The sequence below is a fragment of the Podarcis tiliguerta genome, assembly GCF_965153285.1.
Source record: "Podarcis tiliguerta genome assembly, chromosome: 2".
Classification (NCBI taxonomy): domain Eukaryota; kingdom Metazoa; phylum Chordata; class Lepidosauria; order Squamata; family Lacertidae; genus Podarcis; species Podarcis tiliguerta.
In genome coordinates, this window is record NC_139535.1 from 51,173,317 (window position 1) to 51,188,138 (window position 14,822).

Sequence of the window (14,822 nt, forward strand, 5' to 3'; positions counted from 1 at the left end):
AACTACATTTCCTATGATTTTTCAGGGGGAGGGGATGTGTTAAAAGTGCTTTAGACGTATGGTATGTGTGTGCAGCCTGTACTTACCTTGCTGCAAATACAAAAGGATTGCCTAGCAACCAGCTGGCCCATACTTTAGCCTAAACAATTTACTTTATTGAGGCTGTTGTGAAGGCAAGTTCTGCAGCACCTGAAGTACCACTTGCGTTACACATTCACATTTGGAGGGGTTCAAGTAAACAGGTGAAGGACTTGCCAAGCAGAAATACAGACACCTATGCTAGAAAGGGCAAGCAGCACAGGACCAAGAAGCTATCTGCAAGATATCCAAAAAGGAAAGCCAATTAGAGCAGGTAGCTCAGAATGAGAGGCTCAAAATAGATGTTGCAAAAGGTGGGAGAGGGAAGCCAGATGAAAGAGAGCAGTACAGAATTTTTCCACACATTTCCTGTCATTTGTTGGGTTTCAGGCTCATAAATAAGTAATGCTAAAATTACCAAAGGAGACTGGACATCAGTAATTCATAAGTTCCATTCCTGCTTGGCTGCAGAATGGCCAAAGAGAGTCTTGTCCTATGTACCTCTCTGTAAGTCAGTTTCCTCTTATAAAAATCAAATAAACACATTTTATATCTTACCCTTTATGAATGGCTTAGGGCAGGTTTTAACATGCTTATGATCAAAAAAATAAAAACAGAGTCTAAAAAACATAAACTGTAAACTATCAAATATCACAAAAAACAGACCTTATTATAACCCCAACCAATTCCCCCTGCCTCCCGTCCCAATCTGATAATAAATGCAGTTGCTAAAAGCTAACAAAAATAGAATTGCTTTATAATTTGTTTGGAAGATGCTCGAGTTGGGCTTTAATGAATCTCCAAGGACAGAAAGTGAGTGTCATGGAGTTGCTGTCAGCCATCCTTCGAGATTTTAAAGTGACACAGGGGAAGAAGTAATTTGTTAGATATGAGATGCCAAAAGGCAAACTATCACCAGGTCCTAGGAGCAAGCAGGTCATCAACACCTCATGATCAGTAATATCAAAAGGCACTGAAATATCCAGTGGGGTCCATAGGACATTATTTACCCTGTTCATCTCTGGGCTCAAAGAGTTGATCAGCGCTAGAAAAGAAATCCTCAAGTCATACCTGGGCCAGACTAACAGTTTTACAGAAAACTGGTAGCATCTTGGGGTGTCTGAAGTTACAGTGACCAGCACAAGAGGACTGAAATAGGGCAGTGATTCTTCCTCAATGGTGCCACACAATCAACCCAAATAATCCCCATCCCTGGGAGTAGCTGGGGGGGGGGGACAGCTGCCCTCCCAATCAATAAAAATACATAGCTAACTGAGGTTCTACACACACACACACAACCTGCTTTAAAGCTCTGTGTCCAAATGGGGCAAAAGGTAAGTGTGTATAAGCCCTCAGTCTGGTAGTGCTGATGGAAGAGCTGGGTGACCCCCCCCCCCTTTGACAAACTGCCCAGAGCAAGGGAAAGCAGCAGCTCCAGAAACCTTTTATCAGCTGATGGCACCAGACTGGTCATCTGCTTTCATTTGATTTTCCAGGCCAAGAGAATTATAGATTGACAAATGAATGCCACAGCTGAAATTGTCTATAAGAACTGTCTATGCATTCCCTCATCTGACCAGCAGCCACTAAGAAGGAAGAAGTCTGTGACCAATCCAAAGGCCTCTTGGTTTAAGCCTAGAAATGTCTGACAGTCTGCACGCCTTTGAAAGTCCTTCCCTGGAATTTCCAAGCTTGCAATTTGTATGCCCTTTATCCACTTCAGCCCCTCTACTGGCTTAGGTTTCACAACTTTTTTTATCCTCCATTCTCTCTTACTAAGCCCTTTTGCTGGTTTGTTGTTCTGTTTAAAAAAGACACTTCCCATCCCCTTGCCATCTTGCTGCTCATATTGTGCTGCCCTCAGTCATCATCTCTATTCTCCACCATTCCACCTTAAGCTCTCTCTTATTCTTTTGTCTTGTTTTCCCATCTCTTTCCATTTTTAAATAGGCTGTTAAGTTGCTTGCCTAGGAAGAGAGGTGATCCATTTGAACCAAACCCTTCTCTCTTTCTCTCTCACTCTCTCTCAAAAAAAAGATGGGGGGAACCAGAGCCTTCATTTCATTTACAACACGGAGACCCTTTGAAGAGACTTCTTTTTCATAAGCCCGTTTGCCTGGCTCGGTGCATCCCGCAGGGACAAAGCAGCAGAAAGGGGGTCTCCTTCGCTCAGCTCGCCTGACCTACGACTCTCATTAAGAGAATCTTTTCAAACCAGACACTGCAAAAATGTCTTGCTTGCGCCTCAGTTGCTTGGGGGAGGTGGAGGGGAGCTATTTGGAGAAGCTGTCTCCATGGCAACACATATTCCCATCAGAAAATGTGCACAGGTCACCTGTTTCTGTGAAAGTTTCTCTCTTGTTTTCTTTCCCTGTCTCTCCAACAGGTGCCAGGGGAGCAGATGCTGTTTGCCACAGGAGCCAGGAGGGGATGTGAGAACATCCCTGATTTGGGAGCAATGCCTCAGGAAAGCCATCCCCCCCCCCCCCAAACCCGGCTGTGAAGTTGGCAAATGTCTACTCTGGTATGTGAACAGTAGCAAAATGCAGAGATCCCAGTGCTCCATATTGTGGGAGGGAAACAAGAACCTGACACTTCTGAGGGCTCAGCTGCAAACTTGAATGAAAGGGGCAGCCAAGTGACAAGCCTGGTCTCCAGGTGCTCTTCATGTCAAACCTGCCATTGTGAAAAGCAGTTCAAAGATATGGGAAGAAGAGGGAGTTCTAAGAGAGGAGCATTGGCAGAATTGGCTTTGCAAGGAAACCAAGCCGTAGGTTTAGACAGTTCTGCTAAAATGGCTTTCACCCTCTTCCTCCAAGCAACAGAGGTGAGAACCACCTAGGGAAGTTTGAACAGTCTTTGCTTATTTGTGGTATATGGCTCTGGTGACTGCAAAAATTGCCCTCCTATAACATCCTAGGTGTTCTTACACAAAATGGCACAAGGTGCATGGTACTGATGATGCATCATTTCCAGGGCTCCACAGCTGTATCTGCAGGCAAATCAGGGCCAGGAGATAGGCACACTGTTGATGTGGGCCTCAGTTTATGAAGCCTTATGCTATAATAAGCAAGTTAGCCTTTACGGTTACAAGACTCTATATTGCATTTGCCAGGATATTGGAATTAAAAAATCTAGCAATGGAGCAATTCTGGGTGCACTGGCCTTGTGAGAGTCCTAGACTCAAGAAAAACGAAAAGGGAAGCAAGCAAGTAGGCAAAGAGGTCTGGATAACTGTAAAAGAAGGTCTTACCTGGGCTGAAAACAGATCCCAAAAAGGAAACAAAAGTAGCCCAGATCAAGGCGCTCTTGCTATCATCTCTTGAAGAGATTCTAAACAGCTCTTTTTATTATTTTTTCTCTTAGTTTAGTACTGAATTGTAAACTACCTCAAATCTCACAGCAGAAAGGCAGCATATCAAAGCAACTCCGAAAAGCCACAGTCTAATTTTGGAGAGTTACTGTAATATACAGTAGTGCCTAGACAAGTGTCACAGGTACTGTAAGCATGTAGCACACCCCTGGAAAGAACCTATGGGTTTGTCAGGCCAACATGCCTGACCCCTCCTCACCATGGCACGTGGCAGGGTTGCATATGCACTTTCTCATACTTTATACTTGACTCAAGGACACACTCTTGTCAGAAAGGCTGGCCACACTGGAGTTGAGAAACCGAAGACAGAAGTGCAGAAGACAGAAGGTTCTGATCTGTTGACTAGTCTACAACAGATGACTAAGCTCCCACTATTTAATACCAGGTCTGTCCAACCCAGCTACTTCAAGCTCTCTAGCAATGACTGGAGGCCGTGTTGCACACCCCTGTACCTTTACATCTGAAGGCAGCCCTGTTTAGGGAAGTTTTAAATGACTGATGTTTTAATGTATTTTTAATCTCTTGTTGGAAGCTGCCCAGAGTGGCTGGGGAAACCCAGCCAGATGGGTTGGGTATAAATAAATTAATAATAAAATAATAATAATAATAATAATAATACTATGGTTGAAAAGTGGTTGAAGCACACACTGATTGGATAGCTCACCAAACCAGGTCCAAACATCAGGCCATTCAAACAACTGAGTCTATAGAGAATTTACTTTTTTAGGATTATGGTTCTAGGAGCCTCAGCAGCTAGAGACCTTGTATTTTTCCAGCTCTAGTCTTACATTCAGGAAATCAATAAAAGGTAAGGAAGAACATGCCTCTAAAAAGAACAGGTAGTTCTGATAGCAGTCCCTTAGTAATTAATCTGTGTTCTGCTCATTTGCCTCTGGTTTTGGTTAGAATCACAACTCTCAGATCCACAAGCACACACCTAATTAACTCTTTCTTCCTCACGTCGTATTATTTCAAATTTCTGAATTTAAACTCCATATTTGTAAAAATGGAAAATCTTTTCTGTCTGCTTTGAGATTTACTTATAAATAGGGTCAACTGAAAGACCCCCAAACCTATAACTGACTAACCCTCTAATATGCCCCATAACCAAGTTACATTACCTCAATAACCTCAGTCACAGAAACTTCATGACTGAAATCTGCAATAAAAATATCCAGTTTCAAGTTCCCAAGAGAGGCACTCACACAAAGCAATCATAAATTTGACGCACATTTGCCCAAGATTTCTATCTCACTAGGTTGAAAAAGAAAAGTTTCAACCTAGGATAAATCTCTGTTCTTCATTCAGTTTGAAAAATATAAGCACGTCCAAGGATTTTGGACGTATTTATTTTTTAAACCAGAAAGGCAGCTCTCATTAAAAAGCTACCAGGTGTTCCCAGCACTATCTGTAGCTCCTTTTTTAGCTTTAATGATTTCACTGCTTATGTTACAGATGCACTCTCCAGGACCTTTCCTGGAGCATCCAAATGTCATCTCTGCACCCTAAAGCAAGTGTAAATTTGGTAAATCTGATGTTGCTATTAAAAACGTAGACTTGCACATAAAGTGCACACTTAATAGCATTGCTTTCCTTACTCACTTTCTACTGCCCATATTATCAGCAGAAGCTACAACAAGGCTTGTACATTTACCCATAGTTGTGGCCAAAGTAAACTAGTGTGCAAATGCTGAACAATGGACATTTGCACACAACCATTTATTATGGAAATAGCGCTGCCCATAGACACAAATTTAGCCAATACCATCCCCATGAAAATTCCATTCCACATTTTTTCTACCCTTTAATCCTGATTTACCATGGGTAGGGGGGGGGTGGTATTGCAGAATCATTAAATCTGGGGATGTTACATGTATGTTGCTCAAAATATGCATGCATGATAGGCACTGAGGGCCCCTCCAGATGTCATTTTTTACTTCACATTCAATGATTATCTGTGTCCATGATGATATCAGGGCTATAATGCATGATCCCACCTTGAATAATATTTGTAGGTGCAAAAGTTTTATGATGGTCACACTACTTCATTTCCAATCAGTAAATATCTCATAATCAGTGTTAGAAGCTGGGATACAAAAGTTAGGAGCAACATTGCTCCTGGGACTTGGACTGTAGGCACAAAAACAGAATGTCTAGTCGCCACTTTTTTATTTATATAGAGATTTCTTTTTTAAAGACACTACATGTTTTCTGTTTTAAAAACCAGATTTTGGCACAAATTTAATCCAGATATGTTTAGTAACATGAAAGAAATAATAGTTAAGCAGGAATTTGTTAATACAACTATGTGAGTGTCATAGCTACCTGGCAAGAGCAACAGGGGGAATCCCATAATAAAAGCTCTGTCATTTCCAACAGTCTATCCATCAATTTCCTTACAGGAATATTTGTGGGAAACAACCTGCTATAGGAGATGCAAGAGATTCATTGCAAACAATGATAAGTTGGAGTGGGGAAGATGATACAACAGGAAACACAAAGCACTGATGCTTCCTGTTGCCGTTGCAGGTCCCCTTTGAAGGCAGTCTAATATCCCCAGCCACATTATAAAGAAGGAAGTACAGTGGTACCTCAGGTTACAGACGCCTCAGGTTACAGACGCTTCAGGTTACAGACTCCGCTAACCCAGAAATAGTACCTCGGGTTAAGAACTTTGCTTCAGGATCAGAACAGAAATTGCAGGGTGGCGGGATGGCGGCAGCAGGAGGCCCCATTAGCTAAAGTGGTACCTCCGGTTAAGAATGGTTTCAGGTTAAGAACAGACCTCCAGAACGAATTAAGTACCACTGTATTAGGACACAAGCATTGCTGTCTATGAATTCTTTAAAATGCCCAATTCAGCACACAAAAGTGTTGCTTTTAAAGAGGTAGGTGCAGATAGAGCCTTGAGAAAACATTTTGGAAGTGTAGCTCGGGGTTCAAGTCAGGCCAATTAAGAAAGGTGGGTGTTTTAAATGTTATCTTTTTATTTAAAATAAACAAAAATAATCCAGTAAGAACAAAAATGCAACCTGCTTTTTAAATCAACAGTGATGACTTAACATTCTAAGATTATCAGTTAATAATGGTTTATACACATTGGTATCAATTAGGGAGAAAGGGAGGCAAGTACCAATCGACATCACCATCATGCTGAACATGTGGAAATGCCCTAGCTTACAATGAACACAGGAATTCTGAAATTCATGATCAGTAATATTTCCCCCCATTGGAAAAACATAAGCTCTCTTTCTCCTAACAACATCATATATTGCAATCCATGGAGGTTTCCAAGTTTGACTGTTCTTTTGTCTTCTCCTCAAGATCGCCTGCATTCTAAGCAACATAGGGCAGGGTTGGGGAAGAGATAAAATTCCAGAGAATGGGGATGACCTACATGAAAACTGAATTGAATTGCACTGTCCTTTGGTCTTTAAACAGTCTCTCCCTTCTGAACTAAATAACACTCTTGCAGGTTACAGTATGTCCATTCAGCTAGCTTCCTTATCAGAGATGGGGAATAAACAAGATAACTGAATGGCAGTCTTTCCAAAGAGTGTTCTTTGCTGGCTCGCAGTAGGGCAGGCAAAAAAGCACGTAAAGCTGTCAATTCTGATGAAGGAAAACTCTCATACAGGGTGCTAGGAAACAGCAGTACAAGAGTCAGATAAGATTTTAGGGATGTGTTTTTTAGAGTTAAAAGTTTGTGATAGGGAATTAGTTTGACAGGAGATGGGAATCAGTTGTGCTCTATTATATAGGAGAGGATACATGAATGGAAACATTTGTGATGTACAAAACGTACATGGGAACCTAAATGCATTCCCTTCAAAATCACATTCCTGTGGTTTTTTTCCCCTCTGTCTTCCTCTAGGCAAGACTGTTGCTGTGAAATTGCCATGTCTCCTTTGTGCAATTTTATGGAGAGTCCAGACAACTTCATAAGCCAGTTGCAAACCTCCCATGTTTTCTTACCTTCCTCTACCTTTTTTAAAAATAAAATAAAAAACCCACAGAAAATCTGCTAAGGAGGGGAAGAACAGAATAGCAGTTCAATCTCTTTGCAGGTATGGATGGTAAAATGTGTGATGGAGGCAGAGTGAGAAGCAATGTTCCCGGGGGAGGTAGATGACATGTTGGGACAGCCTCTCCTCCTCAGCTGCTTGCCATGAATTTCTGGGTTCAGAGCTGTTTCACATCCTGCACCATAAGTCCTTTTTCTCCTGATCTACCAGCTCTCTGCCTTAATTAATTGCTTCCTGTAATGAGGTTCCCTCAACCCACACAGTTCAAATAGTTATTTAATTAGTCGATTACTTTGAAAACATCAGTGCTTACTTCCAAGTACAGATGTGCAGGTGTCTCTGGCTAAAACCCTATAAGGCTGCAATCCATTAACCCTGGACTGCAGTCGGGCACAATTTGTTTTTAATGCAGTTATACTACAGTAGACTGACACAACTAACAAGGAAAAATCAAGGCTATAAATTTTCGATCCATATTGTAACACTGACTGGATCAGGATATCTGATTAGGTTCCATTGTGAAATTACCGTATTTTTCGCTCTATAAGACGCACCAGACCATAAGACGCACCTAGGTTTTTGGAGTAGGAAAACCAGAAAAAATATATTCTGAATCTCAGAAGCCAGAACAGCAAGAGGGATTGCTGCGCAGTGAAACTTTTTAATTTTTTTTCAATTGTACTGCTTCAGTAACTGCATACATGTACACAGGTACAAATACAAAATAAGGAGTTAAAATGGCACTGAGAAGCATCTGCTTCAAAATATCAGAAGAGAAAGTGACAAATGAGGGGAAAGGAGAGGAAACAACAATTCTCACAAAGCTTTGTCTTGCCCATAGTGCCATGCATACAGGCCCCCCAAAAAGGATAGACCCCTGAAGTGTGGATGGCTAATGCAAGCCTGCTTGCAGTTTACAGGACTAGAGGCCCTCCATCTATAACAGTGGTTCTCAAAGGGGAGTGGATGGAGTGGATGGCAAGTGTGGCAGAACGATTCAAGAACCATCAAATAAACATTTCGGTACAGCATAGCATAGCACAGCACAGCATAGCATACTTTCTGGATGTCCCAAGATAATATTATGCAGTGGTTATGTTCTATGTTATAGATTAAGCACTGCTAGGAGTTTTTTTTTTATTTTCCAATATATTTATTATGAATAAAAAATTTGGTGTGGCATGAACAAATGTTTATTCTGAAAGTGTGGCCGAAAGAAATGAATTTGAGAAGCACTGATCTAGAAGCATCCACCCACCCACCCACTCATTCATTCATACATACACACAAAATTGGCATTCCCTGAGGAAATATCTATGAGACCAACAAACTTTTAGTTTCAAACATATTTAGCAAAAAAATCATCCCAGTCCTTTGGGGATGGTAAGAAAGTGTCTTCCACTGGTACACATGAAGAAGATTACAAGCAAAAAACCCCCACATGTTTCCATCATAACAGTGAATATTTCAAAACCTTGTGTAGAACATTATACCAGGAATGGGGAAATAGATCTGGTCTGTGGGCTGGACCCCTATCTCCCCAACATCCTCTGGGTCAAAGTTGACAGGTGGTAGGGCTGCCTACTTATCACCTGATGTCAGAATAATATCAGGTGACCCATGACATGGCACTTTAAAGTCTCCAATTGTTGAGTCTTCAAACCATTGTGCAGAGCTTCCTGCAAGTACAAATGATCAGTTGATTATTAATGCTTACAGAGTGCCTGTACAACACTTTGAAGTCCTTAATATCAGATAACAGTCAGGGCTGCAAAGTGCCATGGACAGCCCTCTGAAAACACAGCCCATCAACAGTGATTGTGAAAAGAAAGGAAAAGCCATGCAGATCACTTATTGGCTCAGCCTTGACCTTACTGGACCTATTTCTGACATCATACATGGTGTCAAGTTTATGGCAGGTGGGGATGGTTTCTCGTGGACAAAATGGAGAGGCCTGTCAGACCTAATTAGGCCCAACGGTCAAAGATTCCCCACCACTACTTCATACACTCCACTGATCCCAAAAGATAACTGTTATCTTTGCAAAGTCTAAAGGAAAGACGGTATCACAGGTAAATAATACTTAACAGCCAGCAACAGCAAAAGGATTCAGGCTGCATGATTAATTGGAAATACATAATATAAGATAATGTGTATCACCTTCACAAGGCAGAAGTAGGAGAGGGTTTTACCTAGCAGTCGTAAAACAGAAGACTTGTTACATAGGATCACTCACCTTGATGTATACGTCAAGGGCTGTGTGGACACGGTTCACTGCCAGATGGATGGACAGTGGAGTCGTGTAGGGAAAAGTTGCCATGACAACATGGCTAGGGGCTGGGAAGTTGATGATCTTGAAACCATACTTCAGAAACATGCGCACCACTTCCTCAGATGGCTTCTCTTCTCCTTCACTCAAGATGCTACCCACAAGATAGCGGCATTTCTCTGGATCCACCTTTAAAGAGAAATAAGGGCTGGCATTAGACAACAAAGGGCTTCAAAGGGCTCATGATACTGTGTTTAAAATAATGGAATAATACCAGCCTTATCATTCAGTGATCCTACCTATAGCTTAAGGCAGTGGTTCCCAAACAATGTTCAGGAGAGCCCTAGGGATTCTTAGAAGCTTATTAGAAATTGCAAACATTTCCCAGCATGATAACTTGCCTACCATTACTGACATTTATGTGCAGCCAAAGAAGAGTGCTGTACAAATTGACTCAAAGCCAAACAACACAATTTTGAGAACCTTTAAGTCAAGATGGGACTCTGGGTGGTTTATTAAATTGTGCATCCAATTGTCATATTTGCCTGAAAAGGGGGTTGTGGGGAAATTGCAGTCAAATATAACTACCAAGCTTAGGGCTAGTTAATACATGAAGGGGTTAAAGGTAAAGGCAAAGGGACCCCTGACCATTAGGTCCAGTTGTGGCCGACTCTGGGATTGCGGCGCTCATCTCGCTTTATTGGCCGAGGGAGCCAGCATACAGCTTCTGGGTCATGTGGCCAGCATGACTAAGCCGCTTCTGGCAAACCAGAACAGCGCACGGAAACGCCATTTACCTTCCCACCAGAGCGGTACCTATTTATCTACTTGCACTTTGACGTGCTTTCGAACTGCTAGGTTGGCAGCAGCAGGGACCGAGCAACAGAGGCTCACCCCGTCGTGGGGATTTGAACACTGACCTTCTGATCGGCAAGTCCTAGTCTCTGTGGTTTAACCCACAGCGCCACCCACATCCCACATGAAGGGGTTAAGACCACAGAATTATATTCCTAGACTCAGTTAGGTCATGGGCCCTCGTCTCCAGAGAAGAAAGTAAAGCTTCTTTGTTCATTTTCTTTCACTATGTGATCTCATTGAGTTAGGATGTGCCTGAGCTTGCTCGTTACAATCTCAGACCATGTGCTTAGAGCTATTTCACTAGATTTTGTATCCCACATTGCTGCTGCATAGAGTAACTGTGCACAGAATGACTCTGACCTTTGGAGTTTGTAAGTAAAGCATTTAAACTTACGAACAGTTGTGGTCTGTTCACTGCAAGATGGGTAGAGAGGGGAAGCACTGTGAGAATTGTGAACCGTCCAGAACAAATTTGGGGGGGTGTATAGGGAGAGGAGAGGGAGGGGAAGTTGCACTGTGCAGTTGGAAGTCCTTGCTAAAATGGAACAACTTTGTTGGATGCAACTCTATGTATTGTGTGGTTTGGCCCTCAGTTTATGCAGGAATTTGGCAAAGGCCAACTAAACCTATTGAGGTATAGTTGGTAACCTACGTGAACTGAGAGGGTGACAAGGTTTCCCAAACTTGGGTCTCCAGCTGTTTTGGGACTATAACCCTCATCATCCCTAGCTAGCAGGACAAATGGTCGGGGATGATGGGAACTGTAGTCCAAAAACAGCTGGACACCCAAGTTTGGGAAACCCTGCCTTAGCAGATGCCAAGAGATTTATTGGCAAGACAAATCAATGTTAAAGGTCACTCTGAAAGTTGGCATTTTGGAAACCACTGCTTTAAGAAAGCAAAAGTTATTCTTATTACATTTGTTCAATGCTTTTTACCATCAAAGCAACTTACAAAAGATCAAAATGCGGAATTTCTGAAACATTTAAAAATCACAATGCAGAATAAAACACAATGATAAACACTTCAACAGAAATATCGAATTGAGTCTGAGGGATGCTTCACATATTGCATTTTTACCATATACATGCTTCATGCTTGCTGTAAGTGAAAGGCAAGCAAAAGCAAATTAGTTGTTTTTACTGCTGTTTGGTTCATGAATACTGTCTAATAACCAATAAAAATTCAACCAGTAACTATATGACTAGTATTTATCAATATAGATTGGTTAATTGTGCCATATTACTGTTGCCCTCTGCTACACAAAAATAGCTTTTCACCAACATCATAGGAGGCACAGTCACACAGCTCACAGCCACTAAGTGGAAAAAGTACGTCCAGCTCTCATTAGTCCTGCATTTAAAAATGATTCTCAGAATAAAGATGGAAAGATCAACTTTAGGAATGTGGTAAAGATTACTCCAAACTTAATTTGAGCCTTGTATCTCCCTTGGAACCCCAGAGTTGCAATGAATAAAAAAGGACATATAAGCATGTGCCTTTCTTCAAATACTAATAATCACAACATAAGCTGCCAGGTACACCTGGGGTTAGGATTAGGAAAAAGTTTTCCAGGTTAGAAGGGATTATGTCAAAATAGGTTTGAGCATTGTCACCACACATTTAGAGTACAGTCATGAAAATCATGTGTTTCCATGTTTCATTTGCTCATAGGTAATTTTACTGTAGAGTGGATGCTATTTGTCCCCAAGGTTACAATTCTGGATTAGTAGATTATCACAAGTAGCCACTGCATATGGATTATATGCATTGTGAGGATCTCTGTGTAAACCTTATTTTTGGAGTAATGGAAGACAAAAGTCTATATAAGTTAAATGAATGTCTATGAATCCAAAAGGCTGGCAGTAGACTCTAGTCTGTCTTGACAAACAAATCAGACCAAACTTAAGGGTCAGATTCTGAAATCTGAAAAATCTTTCTCATCTGAGCAACAGAGAGAATAAGTGCTTCACAGCAACAACTATGCACAACATAGACATTATCTGGTGGAAGGCTTCATTGACTTCTGTAGTGGCTGATCTATTTGTTACTCAACAATGCCAATTGTAGGAAAGAGACCAATTAAAGCCAGTGCCAATTATCTGTCTATTATGAGTGAAGCAACAAGTGAGCAGCAGCAGCTGCTGCCACTGCCAATCCAAAGGTCTTACTGCTCTACCTGCTAGCCAAGGACCATGCTGTGACATTTTAAAAAATATATGCAGACAGACTTTTAAGGAATCTGCCAGCTGAATATTAAAAACAAACCCCTGACATTCTCAGGGCCGTCATCCAGGCCAGCGCTGCCATTTCTGCTGCGCGCTGTGAATGAGTTTTCCTTTTCATTTTACTCATTCAATGACAGGTATAGATCACCATGGTCTTGAAAGCATGTTTTAGATGTTTTTGATGCTTTCCTAAAGGCACTAAAGCCAAGCAAAAGGCCAGGCAGAGGAAGAAGATGCTGTTTGCCAGAGACCAATTCTCCTTACTAAATATGGAAACGTGTGAGTCAAATCAAGTCCCCCTTTTCCCACATCAGTAATAAGTATGGAGTTAAAAAGACTGATAATGCAAAGGTAAAGTTAAAATACGTAGGGAGGCTTTGGGTGGCATTCGACTAAGCCTTTCTCAGAGCAGACCCATTAAAATTAATGACCATAACTAAGTTAGCTCTATTAATGTCCATAGGTCTACTCTGGGTAAAACTTAGATGAATAGCACAACTAATAATTACATACCAGAGGCCTGCAAGAGGGAGAAGATAATATATCACATTTTGCATTTTTTAACTTTCTCTCACACACACTCAGGACTTTGAGGTCAAGCTGCTGATCATTTGCCCTTTCCCTTCCGTTTAAAGCCTTCTACCCGCCCCCTTCCTTACAGGACATATGGGAACATAAAAAGAGCCTGCAGAATCAGGCCAATAGCCCATCCAGTCTAGATCCTGTTCTCAGGGGCTGAATGGTTGCCTCTGAGAAATCCACAAGCAGGATTAGAGTCCAAGAGCGCTGTCCTTTCTGGTGGTTTCCATCAACTGGCACAGTGGTACCTCGGGTTACGTACTTAATTCATTCCGGAGGTCCGTTCTTAACCTGAAACTGTTCTTAACCTGAAGCACCACTTTAACTAATGGGGCCTCCCGCTGCTGCGGCACCGCCGGAGCATGATTTCTGTTCTCATCCTGAAGCAAAGTTCTTAACCTGAAGCACTATTTCTGGGTTAACAGAGTCTGTAACCTGAAGCGTATGTAACCCGAGGTACCACTGTATTCAGAAGCATACTGCCTCTGACTGTGGAGCCAGAGCATAACCACCATGGCTAGTAGCCATCAATAGCTCTCTTCTCCATGAATTTGTCTAACCCTCTTTTAAAGCTATTCAAGTTGGTGGCCATCACTGCCTCCTGTGGGAGGGTGTTCTGTAGTTTAACTATGCACTACTTGAAGAAGCAGTTGCTTTTCGCTGACCCGAATCTTCCAACATTCAGCTTCACAAGTTCTATTGTTATGAGAGAGGGGAAAGAACTTTGCACTATCCACTTTCTCCATCCCATGAACAATTTCGTGAGCTTCTTTCATGTCCCCTCTTATTCACCTTTTCTCTAAACTAAAGAGTCCCAAACCCTGCAACCTTTCTTCACTGGGGAGTTGCTCCATTCCCTTGATCCCCTTTTCTGAACTTTTTACAACTCTACCATAACCTTTTTGAGGTGAGGTGACCAAAACTGTGCACAATATTCCAAATGTGGTCGCACCATAGATTTGCATAACAGCGTTATGATATGGCCACTTCAATTCCTTTCCTAAAGATCCCTAGCATGGCATCTACCTTTTTCATGGCTGCTACATGTCAACATCTTCTATCTAGCTGTTTGCTATGACCTCAAGGTCTGGTTCCTGGTCCATCACTGCCAGTTCAGACCCCATGAATACATATGTGAAATTAATACTTTAAATTTTTAACTCCAAAGCACAGCACCTCTTTACCTTGGCTTTTGAGGTTTATATTTTTAGGACCCACCTTACTTATGTGATTGTAAGTTGCATTAAAATAATACCGTGTTTTAACCACCCTGGGACCTTACGGTGAAGGGCAAGTAAATAATAATAATAAAGCCACCCACCATCTTCATTTTCTTAGCGTTATCTATATAAATAAGCATATTCAAAGTTTCTGCAGCTTTGTGGTATGGGCCTGTGCCTTAAATCCTTTAA

At 41.7% G+C, this 14,822-nt stretch overlaps 1 protein-coding gene across 5 annotated transcripts in view; it reads right to left on the reverse strand.

Annotated features, from left to right (window-relative positions):
- TEX264 (testis expressed 264, ER-phagy receptor) overlaps positions 1 to 14,822 on the reverse strand; it is a 144,390-nt gene that overhangs the window by 91,123 nt on the left and 38,445 nt on the right. For all 5 annotated transcript variants that reach the window (XM_083429535.1, XM_083429532.1, XM_083429534.1 and 2 more), the window contains one exon: positions 9,713 to 9,934. In XM_083429535.1, coding sequence (XP_083285661.1) covers positions 9,713 to 9,934 — 222 coding nt within the window. The remainder of the gene's footprint in view (positions 1 to 9,712; positions 9,935 to 14,822) is intronic.